The sequence below is a fragment of the Hyla sarda genome, chromosome 3, assembly GCF_029499605.1.
Source record: "Hyla sarda isolate aHylSar1 chromosome 3, aHylSar1.hap1, whole genome shotgun sequence".
NCBI lineage: Eukaryota > Metazoa > Chordata > Amphibia > Anura > Hylidae > Hyla > Hyla sarda.
The window spans coordinates 383,388,641-383,415,764 of NC_079191.1; the positions used below are offsets into that span (position 1 = coordinate 383,388,641).

Consider the following 27,124-nt stretch of genomic DNA (forward strand, 5'->3'; position numbering starts at 1 on the left):
TGATTTTGATCTGCCAAGTCATTATTAATTTTCAATTCAGTTCTTGAAAAAAGTGCCATTCTCTTATTTTCATATATTTCTGATTTCAAGATTTAGCAAGAGCCTTTTTCTCTTATTAGGAAGTGCTGAGGAGGCTGTAGTTAGATAAGGATGAAGATGAACTGTAGATATTGCATTGTGACCTGAGAGAATCATCTTCAATAGCTTTTACCTTGCCCACATCTTTTCTAGTGGGTGGATGTACAACAAAATCAGTGCAGAAAGTGTCCTCGACAACACTACAGTACTCTGCGGTGTATGGATGATTCACTCTTTTGTTCATAATAGAGGATTACATAGAGGGTTCTACAGTTTGCTTTGATCAGCTTGGTTATTGAAACTCCAACATCCTAGTTTATTTTCTATGATACGCAGTTATCTAATAGTTTACAACACTATGCATAGATCTGGGGATTCAGACATTGACATGGAAGCTTTAAAGGGACCAATCATGAGATTTTACCATATATGACGTGGCATTGCATTTTATATGATAAAATCTTCTTCCCCCCAATCCGGGGGGGGGGGGGGGGGGGAGGGTTCCCGCAGGAATGGTGAGGATATGAAGTTAGTAAGTCTCCTCCACCGGCCCCTTAAGTAGTGGGAGAGAGTTATACTCACCTAGTCCTGTCTTCTCCAGCTGTAATCACGCCCCCTCGGTGTGATAGACAACCCGGGCATGGCCTGCGATATCACTCTGATCTGCCTTCTTAGGAAGAAGAGCAATGACGAGGGCTGTCAATCATTGAGGGGGTGTGATTAAAGCCGGAGAAGATGGAACTAGGCAAATATGGCTCCCTCCCAGGGGACTACTTACGGGGCGAGTGGGGGAGACTTATTAAAGGGGTATTCTGAGGTTAACTAACTTTTAACTATCCGGCCCTTTATGAATAATTATGCTAGTTTTACATTTACTTGCTATACCGCTCTGCCGTGGATCGTCTTCTTTTTCTCCATTATATGGTCCCCCCAGGCCTAGCGCTTCCTTTCAGGTCCTGATGACATTTGTCTCACAATCCTTTGTGGCTCGAGGCGGCAGTTTGTATACGGGGGCTTGGCTATTTCTTGTATTTCCTCACAAGCAATCCCCCTGATGACGTTTGCGGTCCATCTGTATGTCCTGACGTGCCGGCATCCCGTGATCTCTGCAATATGCGCAGGAAATTCCGGGAACGCTGGCACGTCAGGATATACAGATGGACCACTTGTGAGAAAATATAAGAAATAGCCAAGCCCCCATATACTAACTGCCTCCTCAAGCCACAAAGGATTGTGATACGGACGTCATCAGGACCAGAAAGGAAACGCTAGACCTGGGGGGGACCATATAATGAAGAAAGAGAAGATGATCCACGTGCCAGGTGTAGGCATAAAAAATGCCCCCATAAGTGTTTATATGTTTTAAAGAGAGGTCCCCTGTTCATTTCTTGTAGATTGAAAAATATTTTTGTGCAAAAGATTCAGCAGCACTGTTTATTTATTCATTTAAATGCCTGCTTATTGTAAATTTAGGAGTCTAATGGACGGTGTCAATGACTGACAGCCTTCCCTCTAGAGAGTGTATGTACACAGATGTTATTAGTCAGTAATAAGGACCACCCCGGGACCTTTAAATCCAAAGTGAACAGGCATTTAAATGAATAAATGTCAGGAAAAAAGTATATTATTCTAGTATTTATCAAATCCTGCTTTATAAAACAATGCTGGAAGATCAGGCTGCACGTTTAACGTTACAGGTTTCTTTTAGAAACGCACTTGCTGAATTAACTGCAAAATACTTATTCAGTGTTTGTGCCATGGTGTGGAATTACTATAAGTTGTTTGGCCTAAGACTGTTCAAATTACACTAAGGAAAATCACGATCAAGTATTATTCATTTCTGAAAGTGTCCATGTCATTCTAAAAAAGTTTTGACATGCCATAGGGAAATGACACAAGTTTTTATTGGTCCTGGTCTCAGTGCAGGAGAACAAGAAGGAATATCCATGCTTTACTCCCTGACTCTCTAAGATCTTTGTTTCCTTATCCCATATACTTATAATGAAGCAGCGAGACAAAGATCACAGAGAGCGAGGATAAGTGTGCTCCTGATTGGTTAAGAACCTAACCAATATAAATATTTGCCATGTGTTAAAGAGGGTTTTCAAGACGACATCTCCATTTTTAAAGCTGTTCCAGCACAGCTGCAATTGCTACAACCCCAAGCAACCTGAAGAAGACTGCAGCATGCTGTACAATTCCCTTGAAGCTGAGAAAGAAACATCATGTTGCATCTCCCTTTCAAATGAATGGCCGACCATGTAACATATGGACAGAATCTTCAGACCGGAGGTAGAGCCACAGTTTTTTTGGGGTATCCTCACTCTGGCTTATACACAGACATTATTATGTTCCTATAACCAAATATGAAAAAGGTTTTTTTTGCGCCTTGAAACTGGAAGTTGCTCTACATATATGGGAAATTTCTATAAATTCCTGGCTGACATGGCAGGCATTAAAGGGGTACTCCACCTCTAGACATCTTATCCCTATCCAAAGTATAGGGGATAAGATGTCTGATTGCTGGGGTCCCGCCCCTAGGACCCCCGCAATCTCCCTGCAGTACCAGGTGTTCGCTTAGAACGTCGGCTGCAGCACCGGCGGCTTGTGACATCACAGCCACGCCCCCTCAATGCAAGTCTATTGAAGGGGGCGTGGCCGACACCACGCCCCCTCCCATAGACTTGCATTGAGGGGGGGGCGTGACATCACAAGGGAGGGCGTGACGTCACTAGGAGGGCATGACCATGACATTATGAGCCTCCAGTGCTGCAGGGAGATCGCAGGGGGTCCCAGTGGCGGGACCGCTGCAATCAGACATCTTATCCCCTATCCTTTAGCTAGGGGATAACATGTCTAGGGGTGAATTACCCCTTTAATGCAGTAATGCTAACATGTAGCACATTTTCATATATCATATATTACAAAAAAATAGGAAAGAAAACATATTTCAACATTTATGTAGCTTTACACAATAAAATGTTATTTATATGCTCTGAAGAATGGAGCTTATGAAACACTACTATCCTATTCAGTGCTTGTATGAATCTTTTGAAGTTAGTTTTGAAAAAAATGTGGACGTTTCTAATCTAAAATCTTAAACACTGATGGCCTCTTCCTCTCCAATGTAATAGAGCTTAGAGCACAAGCCATACACGATAACCTATACTTTACCTACAATCAAATATTGATTGTGAGAGGAAAAAAGAACCATAATGATCTCTTCACCGAGCATTTATATGTTTGTAGGCAGATAAGACTTGTGTATAGCCTTAGGCTGATGAAGAAAAGGAGCTATCATGTTCTCAGTAATGGAATTTTGCAGTAGATAGACTATCATGTGTATTCATCTCCCTGCTATATTAACTCTCAGATGTTGTGGCTGCCGTATACGGGCCACTTCGACCATTCTGCCAGGACAGAAGAAAATGTTTCAAAACAACACACCCAGAGCAATACATTTTTAATGTGTACGATCATCTTATGATCTGAAGCCCATTCTTCCTGGGCGATACAAAATTATTTTATATTTTTTACGGCATTTTCTTGTTATTGTTGTTGTTTTTCTTGTTTTCAAGAGCTGAGCGAACTTACAGTAAATTGGTTCGTAAAGAACCTTGCGGCTCGGCTGTTGATGACTTTAGTCCAAGGCTTCCAGTGGCCAGGAAAAAGTGGATACAGTCCCAACAGACCTAAGACTGTCATCCTGGATTTTTCAAGGCAACCAGAGAACTTGCAAAGATGAAATAATGTATTCAGACTAAAGTAATCAATGGCCGAGCCGTGAGGTTCAGTACAAACCAATGTCGCTAAACTCAAGTCTAGTTATAACTTTTTTTAACCTTCTTATACATTTTTTTTTATAGTGGAGTACATTTTTTTCTATAAAAGTTTTTGTGGTTTGTCTACTAAACTCTAAAATACATAAATCTTCAATCTGCCTGGAGAGTTAATTTTTTAACAAATTCTAAACAGTTCTGCCAAGCGATTTTTTTAGCATACATAAGCTGCAGAGTCTAAAGCTGTCCCATTTTTTTAGCACGTGTAAGTTACAGATTCTAAGTCTGCCCTAAACACACACACAAACACAGACATGCACAAATACACATTATTATTTTTTGCACCAATTTCTAAATTCCACAGATAAAAAAGCACCAGAATACGGCACGTGTGACCCTAGCCTAAGGGTGCGTTCACACACTATTACTAGCAGCGGGTTTCCCCGGGTTTACGCTACCATTCATTTGAATGGGTCTGACACTGGCAAATCTGACATTATTGCGGACTGTCTGTGGACCCATTTAAATCAATGGTAGCATAACGCGCAGCGAGATTCCGGCAGCGGGCAACACCCTGCTAGTAATAGCCTGTGAACGCATCCTCAATGTGGATTGTTCAGGTGGATTTTGCTGCAGATTTGCTGCAAATGTCAAGCAAATAAATCTAGTGTCCATTCACAGCAAGACCGAGTTGACACAGTGCAAAAGTCATCGATGTATCTTATTTTATGGGCTGATTGTTATTTATAATTGTCATAAAAACAGCCGCAAAAAAACATCATCATTTATCATTTATTGCATAAACATAAAAAAATAGTGTGAGAGATAAACAATTATCCAAGCTCCCATTTGTAGTAAGTCCTAGCAATGCAGATGCCTGTGCTTTCCCTGGTTTAATGTTTGCCTCAAACCAATATACACTCATGCAGGGACGTGCACAGATATTTTTTTTTGGGGGGGGGGGGTTGGGGCAGGCGCTCAAGTAAAAAAAAAAAAAAAAAGGGCACTACCAGAATTATTTTTAAATGTTTGTAAAAAAAAAAAAAATGTTAAATTAAATCTGTCAACAGTTTTGTGGTAGTAAAACTGCTTACAGCCCTAAATAGCCAAGAAAGGTTGGTTGTTTGCTTTGCATGACTGAGAAAACATCATTTTAACCCCTTAAGAGTTTTTTTTATTTTGCACTCTTTTTTTTTTTTTCCTTCTCGCCTCTAATAACCATAACTCAAAACCCTTTCCACCTTTAAACACCTATTAGGCTTTTTTTTTTTTTTTTTGCTCTACCATATGTATTTTGTAATGACATCCCTAATTTTTCCACAAAATCTATGGTAACACCAAACAAAAATTATTTGTGAGGCAAATAAAAAAAAATAAAAAAATAAAACAAATGTAATTTTGCTAATTTTCGGGGCTTCTATTTCTATGCAGTGCGCTGTCTGGTGAAAATGCCATTTTATCTTTATTCTGTTGGTTCATACTATTACAGTGATACCCGATTTATATAGGTTTTGTTTTATTCTACTTTAAAGAAATTATAACTTTTTGTCCTCTACTGACCCTATAACGCTTTTATTTTTCCGCATATAGTGATGTATGAGGGATGATTTTTTTGGCTGTGATCTGTAGTTTTTTTTGGCATAGGGGAAATTTATCAAAACCTGTAGAGAGGCAAAGTTGACCAGTTGCCTATAGCAACCAATCAGATGGCTTCTTTCATTTTTCACAGGCCTTGTTGAGAATGAAAGTAGCGATCTGATTGGTTGCTATGGGCAACTTTGCCTGTTCACAACTTTTGATAAATCTCCCTCATAGAGCAGTGTTTCCCAACCAGGGTGCCTCCAGCTGTTGCAAACTACAACTCCCAGCATTCCCGGACAGCCTTTGTCTGGGCATGCTGGGAGTTGTAGTTTTGCCACAGCTGGTTGGGAAACACAGACATAGAGGCTAAAGGGTGTGAGGGCATGGAGGCTGAGGACAAGGGACAATATGGAGGCTAAGGAGGAAAGATGACATACAGTAGAGACTAATGGGGTGAGGGAATGGAGGCTCAGGAGAAGAAGCAAATGGAGGCTAAGAGGGGTGAGGGGTATGGAACAGTGTTTTCCAACTATTGTGCCTCCAGCTGTTGCAAAACTACAACTCTAAGCATGCTTAGTCAGGCAAAGGCATGCTGGGAGTTATAGTTTGGAACAGGCGGAGGCACACTGGTTAGGAATCACTGGGATGGAGGATATGGAGGCTGAGGAGGGAGGACAGAGGCTATTGGGGATGGTAGAACATGGAGGCTTTACCAAGGTATGTACTTATCACCTGAAGCCTCAGCAATGAGATCCCACCCATCCCCCACTGTGTAGTGCTTTGGTGACCTCTAGCTCCATGTATCAGGAGGAGGAGTCAGTCCAGCAGAGGGGGAGGGGCCAGCCCAGCAGAGGGGGAGGGGCCAGCCCAGCAAAGTGGAGGGGCCAGCCCAGCAGAGGGGGAGGGGCCAGCCCAGCAGAGGGGGAGGGGCCAGCCCAGCAAAGTGGAGGGGCCAGCCCAGCAGAGGGGGAGGGGCCAGCCCAGCAGAGGGGGAGGGGCCAGCCCAGCAGAGGAGCAGGATTGCAGGATTGCTGAGCTCAGGCAAGTGCCTGACAAGTTGTTAGGGCACCAGAGAGCAGAGGAATTAGATATGCCGGGGCTGGAGCCCCGTTTTGACCCTATGTGTGCACGTCCCTCCACTTATGATATTTAAAATCTGGGTCACATAGTTGTATAGAGATACCATGAATTATTTATGTCTGATATTACTTTACTTTAACTATACAGATTCATATCCAGGCAGGGTAACCATGGATACATACTGAGATCCTTGGGGATGCATTAATTTACAGCAATTGTAACTCATGAGAAGATCATGAATCAAATACAAAACCGTCTTTCATTTTTTATAACAAGGCCGGTAAGATCTGAATAATCCATAGTTTAAATGACAATGCATAATACAATAAAGCTTTCAGGTAGTCTGTGACAAAAAAAAAAAAACAGAATAATCACATTTTATTGGAAAAACCTCAACACGTTCTATGCAGCCTGCGTAGTAATCTAGGACTGTATGCAAATGACTGGTAAAAATTAGCATATAATTATATAATGACAATATATTATAATTTCCCTCTACCAATCGCTCTCATTAAAGTGCAATCTTCTCTCTTTCTTTTTCATTAGAAATGGTAAATATGTACTTATTTTATTGTTTTTTTTACACACACATTCACACATTTACTCCAGACTGAACATAACATGTATGACCTATTGGCACATAGTAGACAATGAGGTCCACTGCTCCCTCTTCCCAAAAGCATATCTAAAACGTTTCAGGTTCATTTGATGCACAGAGCTGCTTGAATAGCTGTTGCTGGTTGTCAAAATTAAAAAAATTATTTCCTCAGCTAAGTGTCAAGGAGGTGGAGCTGAGCTTACCAAATGCCACAACCTGGCACGTCTCCTCATTTTCTCTCACCTCCAGCCCCACTTTGATTGACAGTGCAAGGGAGGTGAGGAGGTGTTATAGGCAGTGAAACTGCACCCCTAGACATCTTATCCCCTATCCAAAGGATAGGGGATAAGATGTCAGATCGACGGGGTCCCGCTGCTGGGGACCCCCGGGATCTCGGCTGCTGCACCCACCTGTACGGCTACCACCTCATACCGGCAACGCTGGAGGCTTCGGATCCCGACCACAATGGCGGACGGGCGTGACGTCACAGGGGGCAGAGTCGTGACGTCACGCTCGTCCGCCATTGTGGTCGTGATCCGTCCGAAGTCTCCAGCAGTGCCGGTGTGAGGTGGAAGCTGCACAGGTGGGTGCAGCAGCCGAGATCCCGGGGTTCCCCAGCAGCTTGACCCCGGCGATCTGACATCTTATTCCCTATCCTTTGGATAGTGCGGAGTACCCCTTTAAATAACTTGGCTCCAACTCTCTGACAATTAACCGATTAATAAAAAGGAGAAATCATCAGCTTTAAGAAAGGTACAGTTTACTTTAACCTAATGGCTATCCAATGGTGTCTGCAGTTTTCTGTTAAGCAAAAATTCCTGATAGATTCCCTTGAAGCTTTTATGTGTGTAGATTAGAAGTAGCTCTATTTCTGGCCATTATATGCCTTGAATATGAATAAGTTTACCAGTCTACCATTCTGCAGACTCCATCTCTAATTTTAAGTTATTCTTAAACTGGCAGGTGGGGACTAGCAGTTTCAATGTATCGCATACACTGCAAGGGAATCTAACTTGTCTGTGTTTAGAATACACCTTCAGAAGCAGCAGCAGCATGGAGAACATTATAGAGCAGTACCAAGCAGTGTAAGCTGTGAATGAAGCACTGGAGTGAGATTTAAACCTCACTACAAGCAGCTGTCATATCTTTGTTTCTCTGCTTCAATCTTTCTCCAGACTTTTACATTTCTTTGGTAGCTGTAACCTGATAATTCAGTGAGCTAATATATCCTGAGATTAAATTAACTCATTGCCGCAAAATGCTGTTTATAAACGGCGGTGCCGCACTGTAGGTTTATGAAGTGAGCTCAGGAGCTGAGCTCGCATCATACCCACACAGTCCCAGCTGCTATCAGCAGTCAGGACTAGTGGCTAATGTCGGACATCGCCTTTCAGGCCATAACATTTTAATCATATTTTTACCGAAAAATGTACTGTGTAGAAACGGAAGCCCCCAAAAGTTACAAAATGGCATTTCTTCTTCAATTTTGTTGCACAATTATATATTTTTTGGGTTTCACCGTAGATTTTTTGGTAAAATGACTGATGTCATTGCAAAGTAGAATTGGTGGTGCAAAAAATAAGCCATCATATGGATTTTTAGGTGCAAAATTGAAAGGGTTTTGATTTTTAAAAGGTAAGTTTGAAAAAACAAAAGTGCAAAAACAGAAAAACGCTATGTCCTTAACCCCTTAAGGACACATGACGTTCTCATACGTCTCCATTTCCGAGTCCTTAAGGACACATGACGTATGAGAACATCATGTGTTTTACCGGCCCCCCGCAACCATCTGGAGCGGAGCCGGTCCCCGATGCCTGCTGAAATCGTTCAGCAGGCATCGGGGCATATCGCCCAGGGGGGTCATTATGACCCCCCATGTCGGCGATGGCCGCAGATCGCTGGACAATTCAGTCCAGCGATCTGCGGCGGATTCCGGGTCAATCGGGTCTCCAGTGACCCGGAATTATTGGCTGATCGGGGCCGTCAGAGACGGCCCCGAACAGCCAGAGCCAGCAGGGGTGAGGTGGCACTGGTGCCACCTCACGATCGCCCTGATTCGTCGGCCGTATTACCGGCCGACCAATCAGGGCGCCTGCTGCGGGTGTCACTCCCGCAACCCGCTCCGCCCCTCTTCCGGAGGACGTGAGCGGGTGCGGGACGTGCACCCCGGGTGCTGGGGACCCCGATCCCCGGCGCCCCTGTTGGGATCGGGGCCCCAGGAGCAGCGGCGGCGGAGACGACGAGGGACTGACCTGTGCGGCGAGGATCGTTGGAGGTGAGTGACAGCCTCCTACTGTTGCTTAGCAACAGCTCCCAGCATGCAAAAAGGGCATGCTGGGAGCTGTAGTTATGCAACAGCAGGAGGCAGACCACCACAACTCCCAGCATTCCCTTATGGGCATGCTGGGACTTGTAGTTTTGCAACAGCTGGAGGCACATTCTTTCTATGGAAAAGTGTACCTTCAGCTGTTGTGTAACTACAACTCCCAGCTTGCACAATCAGCTAAAGTGCATGCTGGGAGTTGTAGTGGTGCATCTGGTGGTTGCATAACTACAACTCCCAGCATGCCCGTTGGCTGTCGGTGACTGCTGAGAGTTGTAGTTTTGCAACAGCTGAAGGCACACTGAGTTAAGTAGCAAACCAGTGTGTCTCCAGCTGTTGCATAACTACAATCCCCAGCATCCCCAGCCAAAATAGTATGCCTCCAGCTGTTGCATAACTACAAGACCCAGCATGCCCTTCCGCTGTCCGTACATGCTGGGGGTTGTAGCTTTTGCAACAGCTGAAGGCACACTGGTTGCAAAACACTGAGTTTGTTACCAAACTCGATGTTTCACAACCAGTGTGCCTCCAGCTGTTGCAAAACTACAACTCCCAGCATGCACTGATAGACCATACATGCTGGGAGTTGTAGTTTTGCAACAGCTGGATGTTCCCCCCCCCCCCCCCCCCCAATGTGAATGTACATGGGCGGAGGATTACAGTAAGTATCGGGCTGCAAGTTTGAGGTGCGGCAAAATTTCTGCCGCAGCTCAAACTGCCAGCGAGAAACTACTGTGAACCCCCCGCCCGTGCGACTGTACCCTAAAAACACTACACTAACACACAATAAAAAGTCAAAAACACTACATATACACATACCCCTACACAGCCCCCCTCCCCTCCCAAATAAAAATGAAAAACGTCTGGTACGCCACTGTTTCCAAAACGGAGCCTCCAGCTGTTGCAAAACAACTACTCCCAGTATTGCCAGATAGCCATTGACTGTCTAGGCATGCTGGGAGTTTTACAACAGCTGGAGGCACCCTGTTTGGGAATCACTGGCGTAGAATACCCCTATGTCCACCCCTATGCAAGTCCCTAATTTAGGCCTCAAATGCGCATGGCGCTCTCACTTTGGAGCCCTGTCGTATTTCAAGGCAACAGTTTAGGGTCACATATGGGGTATCGCCGTACTCGGGAGAAATTGCCTAACAAATTTTGGGGGGTATTTTCTGCTATTACCCTTTTTAAAAATGTAAAATTTTTGGGAAACCAAGCATTTTAGGTAAAAAATATATATATTTTTTTTCACTTATGCAAAAGTTGTGAAACACCTGTAGGGTATTAAGGTTCAAACTACCCCTTGTTACGTTCCCCGAGGGGTCTAGTTTCCAAAATGGTATGCCATGTGTTTTTTTTTTGCTGTCCTGGCACCATAGGGGCTTCCTAAATGCGGCATGCCCCCCAAAAACCATTTGACACTCCTTCCCTTCTGAGCCCTCTACTGCGCCCGCCGAACAATTAACATAGACATATGAGGTATGTCCTTACTCAAGAGAAATTGGGTTTCAAATACAAGTAAAAATTTTCTCCTTTTTACCCCTTGCAAAAATTCAAAAATTGGGTCTACAAGAACATGCAAGTGTAAAAAATTAAGATTTTGAATTTTCTCCTTCACTTTGCTGCTATTCCTGTGAAACACCTAAAGGGTTAAAACACTTATTGAATGTCATTTTGAATACTTTGGGGGGTGTAGTTTTTATAATGGGGTCTTTTATGGGGTATTTCTAATATGAAGACCCTTCAAATCCACTTCAAACCTGAACTGTTCCCTGAAAAATAGCGAGTTTGAAAATTTTGAAAAATCGGAAAATTGCTGCTGAACTTTGAAGCCCTCTGGTGTCTTCCAAAAGTAAAAACTCATAAATTTTATGATGCAAACATAAAGTAGACATATTGTATATGTGAACCCAAAAAAAATGTATTTTGAATATCCATTTTCCTTACAAGCAGAGAGCTTCAAAGTTAGAAAAATGCTAAATTTTCATTTTTTTCATCAAATTTTGGGATTTTTCACCAAGCAAGGATGCAAGTTACCATAAAATTTTACCACTAAGTTAAAGTAGAATATGTCACGAAAAAACAATCTCGGAATCAGAATGATAACTAAAAGCATTCCAGAGTTATTAATGTTTAAAGTGATAGTGGTCAGAATTGCAAAAAACGCTCCGGTCCTTAAGGTGTAAAATTGCCTGGTCCTTAAGGGGTTAAGGAGTACTCCGGTGGAATTTTTTTTTTTTTTAAATCAACTGGTGCCAGCAAGTTGAACAGATTTGTTAATTACTTCTATTAAAAAATCTTAATCCTTCTACTACTTATTAGCTGCTGAATACTACAGAGGAAATTATTTTCTTTTTGGAACACAGTGCTCTCTGCTGACATCATGACCACAGTGCTCTCTGCTGACATCTCTGTCCATTTTATTGTCCAGAGTAGAAGAAAATCCCCATAGCAAACATATGCTGCTCTGGACAGTTCTTAAAATGGACAGAGATGTCAGCAGAGAACAGTGTGGTCATGATGTCAGCAGAGAGCTCTGTGTTCCAAAAAGAAAATAATTTCCTCTGTAGTATTTAGCAGCTAATAAGTAATGGAAGGATTAAGATTTTTTAATAGAAGTAATTTACTATTCTTACATGAAAGAAGATGTACTCGGCACCACTGTCTTCACGCTAACTGGAAAGGAATGCCCGGAGGTAGTATTATTCCCCTTGCAATGGCAGTGGATGCGGATATCGGTGCTCATACGCATGCAGTCAGCAGGTATATCAAGTCCAAACAATGAAGAAAGAAAAAGCGGAGCACTCAGCTTTTGAATTGTGTAAAGTATGCAAAGCTTGTTGAAGGTTTGGCATATCTACCGTGGCTGTATGTGAGATTGCCTGAAACATATATTTCAGAGTTACATATACCGTAATTCATAGATCGTGGTCGATTGTTAGAGCGATATATGGGAGTGTGTTCTTACGTAAACTGTTTTTGTATGGGGTCCTCTGCTGTCTGTTAAAAGAATACCATAAGAATTTATTTTTAATCTTCTCTATATTTAATATCTATACGTGTATATTCATTCTGTAAGTATTCTTAGTGATTGTAAATTAAAGGGCGGTATGTATATGCAAGCAGAGGCGATATATCCAGCTCTTGCCATGTTGGGGAATGCCCACTAGACTTATGAGGCTCATTTACATATTAACATAAAGTTTTATATCTCAGTTTTGGAAAAGAATATGGAAACGTAAAACAATCTTTTTCCAGCCATGAGCCATTTTAGCCCTGTTAAGCTGCTGAAAGGTCAATGTTTAAAAGGTGATTTTTAGTGGTTGACTCAGCAAGCTCTGCTCTGCATCTCCTGATTAGTGGTGAGCAGCATTGGCCATATTCGAATTTGCGACATTTCGCGAATATATAGACGAATATTCGTCCTACATTCGAGAATTTCGCGTATTCGTTATAGTCGCATATCCGAGGAAGAAAACAGTGAGGGGATGGGCAACTTTACTATTGGTTGCTAGGGATGTTGTTGATAACCTCTGACAAGTGTATGTGCATCATTCTAATTGGCCCATAAGTAAATAGAAGGAATATGCGCATATGCGGAAAAAAGGCGAATATTCATAATTTCAAATACATATTTGAGAATTTGCAATATTCGCGATAAAAATTCGAAATGCGAATATTCGCGCCCAACTCTACTCCTGATTATTGTCGGCCCATCTTGTAAGCCACACTCCTCTCAGAATCCACAAAAACACAATCTTTGCCCAAAACATCACAGGTCCTTTTACCACAATCTATCACAGCTCACCCCACCTTACTCCGCAAGCTCAGCATGTCTGGGTGAATGTATTGGTTCAGCTTGCAAGCCACACCATGTGCTGCAGTTGTTTAGCATATTGGGCTGTGTTCACACACAGTATTTTTAACCAAAACCAGAAGTGAAACTAACATGGAGAAAAACTATAATTGATAGATCTGTACCCTTTTCAGTGCTTTGGGACCATTTCTGGTTTTGGCTAAAAAAACTGACCAACTACAAATGACCCCAGCCTCTGACTGTGCTTTATAGCTTTGTGGTTGGAGCATGATTGTGGACTTTCTTTCCATTTATGTTTCAGAACGCAGAGGCAAGCTACGACTTCAGCAGCAATGATCCTTATCCTTATCCGCGATATACAGATGACTGGTTTAACAGGTAATCTAACAGCATTTTTTATAAGAATTCTTTTAAATATAATTTACAAAAAAATGGGTTTACAAAAGCATTATTTAGCCTAGGCCTCATGCCCACAACTTTATTAATTACAGACCATAATATTATACACAATAAGGAATGGTGTTCATTACTGTGAGATATAAAGGGTGCATGACCCTCCTCAGGCAAGGGAGGCATCAGGATTCTAATCTTTGATAGGGAGATAGAACAAAATTGACACATTTGGCTACTCCCTTAAAGGGGTACTCCGGTGCTCCAGCATTCTCAACATTTAGTTCAGAACACTCAGAACCGGAGGCCATAATTATGATGTCACACCACGTCCCCTCCACTCATGTCTATGGGAGAGGGCGTGTCTGTCGACACACCCCCTTCCATAGACATGAATGGAGGGGTGTGGCCGTGATATCACAGCCACTGCCGCAGGAAACATTTGTTTAGAACGCCGGGAGATCAGACGTCTTATCCTGAGGACAGGGGATAAGATGTCTAGCAGCAGAGTACCCCTTTAAAAAGATACCCTAGCATACATTTTTTTTCCAAGCTTGCTTCTGGTAATGCTGCTCCCGGTCTCTGGTGCTCTCCTCGGGTGCTGGGACCCAAGGTGTCAAATACCACTCAGCCAATCACTGCGGTGTACTGTAGTGGCAATTGACATATTCTGGCCAGCCCCAGTTTTAGCTGTACTCCTCTTCCTGGATGATGGAGCCCAATACATGACATTGTTGCTCAACCAATCACTGGCTAAAGTAGAATACTACTGATTACTATTTGTGGTCTGGGGGAGTATAAGGGTATGTTCACACTACGAAATTCCCGCAGAATTCAACAGACGGAATTTTCCGTGAGCGGAATTCCGCTGTGTGAACTTAACATTAGTGTAAATGGTTCTCCACGAGACCCGTTCACACTGGGAAATTTCAGTGCTGGACAATTCTGCCGCTGAAATTGTTCCACACAAAGAAAGAATATGTTAATTCTTTACGCGGATTCCGCGAGCACTGCACAGCCGTCAATGGTGATAGCTCAGTGCCCTGCGGCCCTAGCGCAGAAGTGTTTTCGGCGGCGGCCGCCAGACGGAATCTCCGCTCGCTGAATTCAGCAAGCGGAGATTCCGCAATGTAAACGCACCCTTAAAGGAAGAGACAAACTTTATTCCTTTGACTCCAGGAGATCCCAGAGAGCATTGAGATATCAGGTTCTGTAAATTGGAGGACAGGTGTTGTTGGTGAATTTTACTGCTGGGCATTTTTTAGTATGTTTTTATTTATTTAACCTGTATTTTTTTTTTTTTTTTAAACATAGCAGACCTCTGTTTTGTATTTGATTACAATTTGTTGCAGAATTACATGCAAAAATGCTTTGGATTTATATTTGTGAAAATTTCTGAAAATCTGTCACAGAAAATCCGGTCCGAGTAAGGGGGTTTCTTTTGAAAGAGGTGGTCTTTTGGAAAGTTTCCCTGTTTCTCTATGATCTTTATCATGATCATGTGAACTTTCTTCAAAAGACATCCTCAGTAGTCACTCAAAGTGGCCCCATACCGTTTCACCACTTGGGCCGAGATATCTCAAATAACTAAAATGTAAAGGTAGTGCTGCCAATCAGAGATCTTTGCTTGATTTATGTCTCCTTTGTCTTCATACAGTGTCCTGAAAAGAAATGTTGTATTGCTTTGTATTACAGCCGAATATCTACCCTACAACTTTACAACATGATCTTTTGTTCTAGTATTACTGTTTCCATGGCAAAATAATTAATAGAATGTGTCTTATCAACTGTTTCCAATTGAACTAGCAAAGCACAAAGGCAAAGCAGAGCTAAAAGATATGTTCTGGAAAACCAAGTATAAAGCATTGTACAAAGTCTGCCTATAACAAGGCGAGGTCTTAGGATGTATCCACCTTGTGACCTTTATTGAATACTTTGAAATTATATTGTTATGTTTTGCAAATTGAATGAATCAAAAGACACAGTACATTGGTAATTTAAAGGGAATCTGTCAGCAAAACTGCACTTTGCTTTCTAGCACTCTTTTTTTTAAATGGCTTTCTAGAGGTTTTCTTACTAAATGCTAGGGCTGTCAATCATTGGTGAGAGGCCGAGCCAGGGAGTAAATTACCAGGAGCTCAGGGGAAGACTTCGCCTCTATTAGAACTTTAGAAATGGGACTTTAAAAAGCCATTTCCTCTGACATGCATAGTGCATGAACAAGAGCAGAGGTATGTTCGTTCTTCCATTCCCAGTGCCTATGTAGGGCTGTCAGAAATGTTGGCAGCACACAACTGCTGACAGATTCCCTTTAAGGGGGTATTCCGGCCATAGACATCTTATTCTCTATCCAAAGGATAGGGGATAAGATACCTGATCACGGGTGGGGGGGGAGGGCCTGCCGCTGGGACCACCCGCAAGCTCCAAGCTCCATACAGCAACCGCATTCTGTGCCAGGCTGCTGCTCCACTCTCGGAAACCTCTGTGTATAAGGGACTGGAGACCTTACGTCACACCCCGCCCCCTTCATTCATGTCCATGGGAAGGGGTGTGACGGCACCTCTCCAGTCCTGGAAATTCATAAGTTTCCAAGACTGGAGCAGCAGCCCGGCACAGAATGGGGAGATCGCGGGGGGACCAGCAGCAGGCCCCCCGCGATCAGACATCTTATTCCCTATCCTTTGGATAGGGGATAAGATGTCTATGGGCGGAATACCTCTTTAAGCACAGTCTATTCTCAGCATTTTACAATACACACAGACACTTCTGGGCTATGCATCCTATCTCATGAATTCTGACAGATCTTGACTGTGTAATTAATGGATGTGAACTTTTGAAGCCCAGGGAATCAATGGCATTGAGATTTAGGATGTTAAATTGTCTGTAAAATGTTCTGTTTACAAGGCATGTTTATTGCAGGGTATGTAAAGGATTATTCTCATTATCATAATTTAGCCAACTCAATGAGCCGTATTATATTGCAGTTTCTATGTAAAGGTGACTTATTCAATAGGCAATTACTTCTGCCCTGCATGGACATTGTATAAGCAATAAACTAAAGGTTACTATGGTGTGCAGTTGTAGTATTCCAGTTCAGGTAATAAACTAACCTGGATATTTTTACATGTATACTGCACAATCCAATAGGCGGTCTTGCAGTGGACACCACAAATTATATCAGGGTATAAGGAAGTTGTCTAATACTTAACTGTTATTATTCTTATTTTAAAAGCTCTCCAAAAATACTAAAAATGTTAACCCATAAACAATAAAATACATGTACTGTGCTTATGTCAGCTGCTATTGTCTGACTTTATTCAACTCGCAAAAATGTAGGCCACTGTAGGGTCAACATTATTAGTAGGGTCACATGTGCCATATTTTGTTGCATGTTTGCTGTTATGCATTTTCATACCCACTGAAGTCAATGGGTAGCAAAATAAACTTCAGAAAACAGGCAGCAAAATAAAGCACGTGTGAACCTACCCTTACTAGCAATACATGGTCCTATGTGCTAGTAGATCAAAAAGTTCCCCATGTATTTCTACCACTGTATGTGATTTCATCAAGGGAGAATATATTATATCACATCCTCATTTCCATCTTTAAACCAACAAGGACCAGTATTGTACTAAGCCAGTTAGGCAGGGGGACGTCTTCGATGTTAACAATTATGACACAAGGGTGGTCTTTCTCTGAGTTTACTGTGCACTGATAACAGTGTTCAAAGTACAGTTATAGACACTATTAAGTTTGCCATGGTTGTTTATATAGTAAGAATCCATCTAATGATGCAGGATCCATATACCCTGAGGGAAAAAGAAAGGAGACTGCACACATCCTCGGAATACCTAGAAGACAATAAAATCTACTATGAGCAATTGTTCCGGGTGCTAATGTTCCTGAGCATGTAGAGGCCACTACAGAGTTGCCCAGTCTCAGATTTTTTCTTTTCTGTTGTATCTGCTTTTGTTCACACCACTTGGTACCTTTATACTGCTCGTCATGGGTTTTGAATTATGTCCACACCCCTACACAGACACAATAACATACATAGGAAAAGAAGATTTGGGGTTGCTTACCATGACTCCCGTGCATTTGTTTGCCTTGTATTTTTTATTTTAGGTATATTCTCCATTGCAGTGATCCTTTTGCACTCTACAAACTTTTTTGTTGTTTACATATACAAATCCGTGTTTAAAATATCTTAGGATGTCACTTTTAGTACTGGGATTTTATGTATGTGTTTATCTTGTGTCGGACATTTGTATGGTTTTATTTCTGTAACCATTTTAAAATGTATGCTTTTTTGTCATCCTGTATGTGTTTTGATATTTATGTCTCTTTACACTGTCGTGTCCTGGTACAGAACATGGTTCTGTACAGTTTCCTAAAGTCCCCTCAGGTAGTGTCCCTCAAGTCCACAGGGCTCTCCTGCGGGATCCCCCTAGGTCATTATTATGATTTCTTTTGCACATTCATTCTGTATGTTTATTTTAGGTATTGTAGAGTGAATATAAGCTATGTACAAAGGCTATTAGGATGTTTAAACTGTATAGGTCATGTGATATCATCATGTGATATGTGATCACCTTATACCCAGAGTTCTAGAGGCACAGGTAACCACAGGCAACCAGCTACCAATGGGCTTTTGTCCAGCCCCTGATATATAAAGGGCTGTAGTCTCCACACTTGCTCTCTTGGTTCCTGCTTTTGATTCCTGGACATTAAAGCAAGCACCAGTCCTGTACAAGTTCAGTCCAGTACAGCTAGGCCAAAGCCTGCAAATCTGCAGCCACATCTAATCTGTAAGTCTCATCTATATTTACAAGTCAAGTCTCTTCTGTCCCTAACAAAGTCATAACAGTAGTACAGTGGCCGCATCATCATTATTATCATTACAAGTCCAAACAAGCCTGAGAGATTCCCTGTGTTCCGGTCACCCCTGTGGTAGTTGGTTATCTGTAAGAAATGTTATACTGCCTTCTTCAGTAAAGTTCCAGTTGCATCAAAATCTGCTTTGGACTCTCATTTAATATATGCAGTTTCTGGGTTGGTTGTCGGCGGTGCCCTACACCAAACAATCACACCCTGGTGTCACGAACACTACAGGGGATTATACTTCCATCTGTCCCTGGGCTATTACCACCTGCCCCTACTACAACCTGCACTACAACACCTGGGTACCACAACACATATTGGTGATTAGCTGTTTACTTAGAATTTCCATGTATATGTGTATGCTCGGCGGTTACATTTTCTGCTTAGGTGTGCTAAGGGTTGATCAGCTGACTCATTGCATATATAGAATCTGTGTTTGTTAGTTGTTAGTATGATTAAGTGTCTTTCTATTCCAGTCTTTCCAAGTTTGGTGTCTTACCACGCCAGTCCGTGTCCACCAGGCAATTTTGGGGTGGGCTGAACTGGACTCTCTGTTGTTTTTAAATGTTATAATATATATTGTTAGAGGAAAAATACTTATTTTTCTATTTGTTTGGTTACTTTTCTATTCTATCTCTCTTAAAAACTCCTCATTTATTGATTAGATAAGTTCACTGATAGATCAAGTTACATGCTGCCCACAAATGTCTATGGAGGGTGGGAGGACTGAGCAGCAGAGTAAAACAGAGGCTGAGGTTAAGTGCTGGACTTACAGTTTGAACTAATCGGTATTGCTTTATAATGTCTTCCATGCTGCTTCTGCTAATAAGGGTGTACTATAGAGATGAAAGATCCCTTCTCTGCAGTGTATATGAGACATCATAGCAGATGATCTCCACCCACTAGCTTGGGGAAAACTGAAAATTCGAGATAAAGCATATTCACCGGGTGAAACTGTAAACAGGCAATATACAAGTTATACAATGTGGTAGAAAGCTGTACTATCTCTAATATTTTTGCAGAATATATTTATTAGTTCACATAATCTTTACTTGATATTTGACAAATTGCACTGTAAGTAACTCTGCATTCTGATAAGAACTTTATTTTTGGTACAGAAAATTTGCTTGATTGGTAGAAAGACTGAAATATTGTAAATATGTATCCATATTGTATTATAATAATGCTCCCTTGCATTATCTCTCTATGATGCCATGCCACTTCTGGTCCCTGCTGTTCTCCACTTCTCCCTATCTAATACACACAGCAATGGCAGTGTGGACCAGAAGTCTCTATGCAATGCTCAAAGTGAGCCTGCATGATGGAACTAAAGCAGCAGAATTTCAAAAGGTGGCAGGGCATAACTGCACAATGGTAATACCCAGGAGTGATAAAAACTGATTGTCCTGGAGTGACCCTTTAAAAAATAGCCTGTTTTCATAATTTTGTAGCCTTTGTGTTATGTTTTTATATGCAATTTTGCTAAGAGCTTAATTTATGAGAGCTACAAATCATTCTGCATTAAACTAACTTAGCAGTACACTTCTCGTATTTATATATATTTTTTCTCTTATAGCCATGGAACTCGGTGTGCGGGAGAAGTATCTGCTGCTGCAAACAACAACATTTGTGGGGTGGGAGTTGCATATAATTCAAAAGTTGCCGGTACAGTACAAAATATTAAAACATTTTATGTAAATTATTTATATTAGCAGGATACGGTAACTTGAGGGGGGAATGGGGGAATGATCATTGGTCCTGTGTGTAGTTGATTTTTTCCACTTTTTATTTTTTGCACAGAATTGCAGAGAGTTAAGGAAATTGTTTGAATGTTTGCACAATGTGTTGGGGTGGTGGAGAGTTTCAAATTTTTCTATGCTATCTGATGTATGTTTGCTTTGTGTTCTTGCCTTGTGGAGGGGGCGTGTCCGTCTCTCTCCCTCACTGTGATGACTCTTCTGCTTTGAGTCTGGGAGCAGCCTGGCAGTCTGCAAATCCCTGCACAGTAGTTTTTATGCATACCTTTTCTATTTGTTCCTAGTAAAGCTGGATGCTAATCAATGTAGCTGTCACTATGTGTGTCATTCAGCTTTCACAGACTCCTGAATGTCTGATCAGCTTCGCATTTAGGAGTCAGAGAAAGCTTTTGCTGTTCAAGCATGCTGGGAGTTGTAGTTTTGCAAGAGTTGGAGCTGCAGTATTTGTAAAGCACTGTGTTAGAGCAGTGTTGCCTTTAGCTGTTGCAAATCTGCAACTCCCAGCATGCCCACACATCCATGCAAGAGGCACACAGCTGAAGAATACACAGCTCTAAAACAGAGTTTTACAAAGATTATACCCCCAGCTGTTGCAAAACTACAACTCTCATCATGGGAGTTGTAGTTTAGGAACAGCTGAAGGCTGTAATGCACTGTTGCACTGGTGATCTCCAATATTGGATACCAACACACTTTACATCCAGTATCCAGTATGCTGCAAAATACAGAGTAGTCTGTCTGCATGAAGACAGATGACTCCTAGTAGCAGCTATTTTCACTTTAGATTTTTTTAGTAAAATTTTAAAATTTTTTAATAAATGTAGATTTAAAAAGTCATCTTATTAGTAGTACTACAAATTCTAAAAATGTTTTCATAATGACAGTGTCTCTTCTTGCTGGGACCTATACAGGGCCAAGTTTACAGATCTCACTGCCATAGGTGCTAAGCCTGAATAAGACCCTTAGTTGGTGCTCACCAATTATCATGATGGCAATAATAATTGGTCAGTATTAAAGTTATCCAGGATTTTATGGTTGATGGCCTATTCCACAAGATACAGAGAATAGGGCTATTTATTGTATACTGGTGGCACCAAGTAACTGCAGCCTGCTCCCTTTCACCTCAATAGGAGCTGAGCTACAGTTAGCTGGTGCAACCACTATACAATGAACAGTGCAGGGTTCCCGGCCACCCTCACTGTATAATGCAGGGTCCTGAACATCTAATTAGGAGGGGTTGGCACCCACCGATCAGCGATCAATGGCATATCCTGTGGAGTCCCAAAAGAACCCTTTAACAACATTCCCATGCTATCACTGGATAACACAATCATACCATGACTGAATAACTCCACCACACTGTGTCAACATTCAACCACTATATTGTCACTGGAGGAGATTTATCAAAACCTGTGTAGAGGAAGAGTGGTGCAGTTGCCCATAGCAACCAATAAGATAGCTTTAGATTTTTAACAGGTCTCTTTAAAAATGAAAGAAGCTATTTGATTTGTCGGTATGGGCAACTGCACCACTCTTACTGTACATAGGTTTTGATAAATCTCCATTGTGTCTAAACAACACCCCCATTCTGAAATACAAAAAAAAAAAAACTAATAAAATACAGATCTGATACAGTCAGAGGCAGAATACAGTTACATCCAGTTACTCACCAGTGACGTCTTCTCTGGAATCAGAATTATTTACTTAGCTTTGTTAACTGAATCTCCTCATATACAGAGGACCAGGAACAAGGACACACTGGCTGCTGCACGCTCCTCTGTCCATGTCAGGAACTGTCCAGAGCTGTAGAGGTTTGCTATGGGGATTTGCTCCTGCTTATGACAATTCCTGACACGGACAGAGGTGTCAGCAGAGAGCACTGTGGTCAGAAAGAAAAGAACTACACAACTTCCTCTGGAGCAAGGGTCTCAAACTCGTGGCCCTCCAGATATTGCAAAACTTCAACTCCCAGCATGCCCGGACAGAAGCTGATAAGTGCTGTCCAGAGCAGCATATGTTTGCTATGGGGATTTTCTCCAGGTCTGGACAGTTCCTAAAATGGACAGCAGAGGTCAGCAGAGAGCACTGTGGTCATGAAGTCAGAGGAAATGCATTTCTTTTTTGGATTTCTCTTTTGTATACAGCCCCTAAAAAGTACTGGAAGGATTAAGATTTGTAAATAGAAGTAATTTACAAATCTGTTTAACTTTCTGGCTCCAGTTGATTTGATTCCTGGGAGTACCCTGTTAAACGGGTACTCCCGTGGAAACCTTTTTTTTTTTTTTTTTTTTTTATCAACTGGTGCCAGAAAGTTAAAAAGATTTGAAAATCACTTCTATTAAAAATTTTTAATCCTTCCAGTACTTTTTAGGGGCTGTATACTAAAGAGAAATCCAAAAAAGAAATGCATTTCCTCTGATGTCATGACCACAGTGCTCTCTGCTGACCTCTGCTGTCCATTTTAGGAACTGTCCAGACCTGGAGAAAATCCCCATAGCAAACATATGCCGCTCTGGACAGTTCCTAAAATGGACAGCAGAGGCCAGCAGAGAGCACTGTGGTCATGACATCAGAGGAAATGCATTTCTTTTTTGGATTTATCTTTAGTATACAGCCCCTAAAAAGTACTGGAAGGATTAAGATTTTTTAATAGAAGTGATTTACAAATCTGTTTAACTTTCTGGCACCAGTTGATTTAAAACAAAAAGTTTTCCATGGGAGAACCCCTTTAAGACTATAGAAAAACGTTGAAGTATAAAACATAACCTAGCCAATTCTGTAGCTCCATTTGAACAATGCCTGCAGATATAATATAATAAAACTGCAACATTTTCAACTAATGCATGTAAATACCATATAATAAAATAACTACATTTTCAACCAACAGGAATTCGTATGTTGGATCAACCCTTTATGACTGATATCATCGAAGCTTCCTCCATCAGTCACATGCCACAGGTCATAGACATTTACAGTGCCAGCTGGGGGCCCACCGACGATGGCAAGACAGTGGACGGACCAAGAGAATTGACTTTACAGGCCATGGCGGATGGGGTGAACAAGGTAAATGCGACTGGATGTTTGCCAGATTAATATTAGACCAGTGTTTTTCAACCCGTGTGCCTCCAGCTGTTGCAAAACTACAACTCCCAGCATGCCCGGACAGCCGTTGGCTGTCCGGGCATGCTGGGAGTTGTAGTTTTGCAACAGCTGGAGGCACACGGGTTGAAAAACACTGTGTTACCCAGACAGATCTTTACATTTTTTCTAGCTTTTGAGTCACTACCAGGATATTGTTTTATCTTCACATCCATCTTGACACAGCCGTACTGAGGATACGTTGTGTCTTATTTTCGTACGGTAGAGATAGAACGGAAAACTTTGTGATTTCTGCGCTGTGGGAATTCACCTATGATGCCTAAGAGGAGTCTCGCTGCCTTTTGAGAAGTCTAAGTCATGACAGATCTGGGTCAGTGTCTTCTTACGATCACTTTACTTCCAAATGCAAATATTGTGTTGCAGTTTTGGGACATATAAAGAAGCTTCCTCTATGCCATTTGTAGCCTACTATCTTAATCCACTGTACTTTACCTTTTTGGGATCTAATAGCAATGCAATTCAAACAGTAAATTGGATTATGCAGTTGTCTCCCCGTATTATCCCAAAGTGACGTCACACAACTGTGTAAAATGTAATTGTTCTTTGCGTAGTCCCTTGCGATGCAGTATTAATGCTTTGCGGATACATTTAATTCCAAAATACACCTATTAGGGTGAAGGATACTGTATACAACCACAAGAAAAGTGCTCAAACCCTACAGATAACCTTAAAGGGGTACTCCACTGGAAAAAAAAATTCTAACTCAACTGGTGCCAGAAAGTTAAACAGATTTGAAAATGACTTCTAATAAAAAATCTTAATCCTTCCAGTACTTATTAGCTGCTGTTATGATCCACAGGAAGTTCTTTACTTTTGGAATTTCTTTTCTGTCTGACCACAGTGCTCTCTGCTGACACATCTGTCCATTTTAGAAAGTGTCCAGAGTAGGAGCAAATCCCCATAGAAAACCTATCCTGCTCTGGACAGTCCCTAAAATGGACAGAGGTGTCAGCAGAGAGCACTGTGGTCAGACAGATTTTTTTCATAGAAGTAATTTACAAATCTGTTTAACATTCTGCCATCAGTTGATTTAAAAAAAAAAAAAAAAAAAGCCATAGACACTTATGTCTGATCGTGAGGGGTCCAAATGCTGGAACACCCCCCCCCCCCCCCCCGCAATCTCATGTACATGGGGCCCGGGCTCTTCTGTGCAAGAGGCGTATCTACCATAGCATGACGACGAGGCTGACATCTCCCCTAAGACAGCGGTACTCCTTTAACTTTTAATCTATACTTAAAAGGTGATGTACATACTTTAAAATTACTAATACTGCCACATGACCTCAATGTAACCAATATGTTCCTTTCTTATCAGTGGTTATAATAACAAGATGACTTATAGTCTTCTCTGCCACAGATATGCCACACTGCTTATGAGAAAATAGAAAGGTGTTATATGATTGGCCACAGGCAGCAGACCTAGGGCTTACATGTTAATGGCACCGTGACAACAAAGAACTCTAAAACTTTAATAGATACAGCCCCCCCCTGACATATTTCGCTCTAACCGAGCTTCTTCAGAGGTCTGGGCTAATAGGCATAAATAGGGTTTATAGTGTCCTTTGAGGCACTTTTGTTGTTGTTGCTGATACATTGCTTGAGAAAGGCTCACTTTTAGCCGTAACGTTGCTGTTATTGATGCAATAAACACCAGTTTGCTATTATACTGGACCTGGCGATTGTTGCTGTTTCCTTTGGAGAGAGTGTGAAGTGTACCCGTCCTTGGCGTTCGGGTGGATTACGGGCACATCCCCAGTGGTCATCCAGTGCTGGCTCCCTCTGTGTTTTTGCTGATACATTGGTACGCAGTTGAATAAAAAAAAAAAATATGACTATAGTAACTTCAGTGTGTTGTTTTTTTTTTTAACTTTTTTTTTTTACTTTTTCCCTTAATTAAAGATAAATGTTAAAAAAAATAAGCTGATCAGTGATAAATCAGCAACTATTGGGGTAGGTTCAGACCTCTGCCGTAAAAATGAGCAAACAAAAAGGCGCAAAAAATAAAAGCACCCCCGAAAAGCAAGCTGATCAGTAAGTTACTGATCAATAGGTATAGGGGGCATGAGGCAGACTCAGTCTGATTTGATTGGAAAATCACAGGGATCTTCATTACGAGGGGTATAAGAAACAAGCCTTCTTGGCCCGATCAACTTTTTGGGGGATGCGGTAATTGCGGAACCCCACAACATATACGTTGGTTGCAAAACAAAAAAAGGGAAACAGAAACACATAATATTTCATCATACATTATTGTTTCCTCAGGGCCGTGGAGGTAAGGGCAGCATTTACGTATGGGCATCTGGAGATGGTGGAAGTTATGATGACTGTAACTGTGATGGTTATGCCTCAAGCATGTGGACGATCTCCATCAATTCTGCCATAAATGACGGCCGGACAGCATTGTATGATGAAAGCTGCTCCTCCACATTAGCCTCAACATTCAGCAATGGAAGGAAAAGGAATCCTGAAGCTGGCGTGGTAAGTACAAATACTGTAATGATGGAGCCAGCCCAGAGGCGTCATCAAGTGCCAGGCTCACAATAGAAACAGCAGATGTTCTTTTGTTAGGACTCATTAGAAATGATAGAAAGCCCAATGATGCTTTCCCTGTCGGCTGATGAGAAAAAATATTAATATTTAAACACTTCAAACATTAGTTACATTAGTCTTGGTTCTGTTACTTATCTTGGAAATACAAAAGCTACATTAACACTAAACAATTAGCACATCATGAGGCTTACATTGAAGTTTTTAGCTTGCTATAGACAGGTATATTATGGGAAATTCTATGTGTGTCGTGTAAAGTAAATACATGATAAAATCAACGTTATGGGGGAAAGAGGAAAAGACTATTTCACATGTGAATGATCCCTTTATTATCCAGAGAAAACTCAAATATTGACAATAGGCCTAACAATACAGTATAGCTAATGATATTCTGTACATACAGCAAGGTTTAATATAGACATCTATTATATGATTTTGTTAAATAATTTACTTTTGTACATTTACATAATTATATATTCAAATCATCTCTTTCCTACAATAATCTCATATTAACCAAACCAGAGGCTGCTCCAATTTAGTAGACATTTTTTCCCCTTGTCAAATCCATACTACCATACAAGTGCATTAAAAAGTGCAGCCTATCACAAGCCCTCTCTTAGGGTGCATGCACACCACGTTTTTGCAATACAGTTCCCGTATCAGGTTTTTGATGAAAAACGGATTCCTCAAAACCTAACTAAACTGTATCAAAACGTGTGTACAAATTGTAACTCATATACGGTTGAAAAATGATGTCCGGTTGCATCTGTTTTTTAAAGAAAAAAACAGATACGTTTTTAACTTTTCACTCCATTTTGAATAAAGTTTAACTTGTTTTATTGAAATTCCGAGAAAAAAAAACTGTGCAAAGTCAAAAACCGTATGGTGAAAACCGGATGGAACTGTACGCACATAAAGTTCTGTACGGTTCCCATTGACTCCCATTGAAAAAAAAATATACGGTTTAATACAGTTTTTCACCCGGAACAAAAAAGTGGTAGACTACGGTTTTTGGTACGGGTAAAAAAAGGGACAAAATCATATAGGATGCAAAACGGTCTAAACCGTATGATGCATTTGACATACATTTTACAATTTTAAGTCAATGCATACAGTTTTCTATACAGTTCCATA

The 27,124-nt window shown here is 41.4% G+C and overlaps 1 protein-coding gene across 1 annotated transcript in view; it reads left to right on the plus strand.

Annotated features, from left to right (window-relative positions):
* The window catches only part of PCSK2 (proprotein convertase subtilisin/kexin type 2), a 221,046-nt gene that overhangs the window by 174,916 nt on the left and 19,006 nt on the right, over window positions 1–27,124 (plus strand). Inside the window, exons 6-9 of the mRNA XM_056567901.1 lie at window positions 13,558–13,634; window positions 20,104–20,192; window positions 23,172–23,347; window positions 25,706–25,921. Coding sequence (XP_056423876.1) covers window positions 13,558–13,634; window positions 20,104–20,192; window positions 23,172–23,347; window positions 25,706–25,921 — 558 coding nt within the window. The remainder of the gene's footprint in view (window positions 1–13,557; window positions 13,635–20,103; window positions 20,193–23,171; window positions 23,348–25,705; window positions 25,922–27,124) is intronic.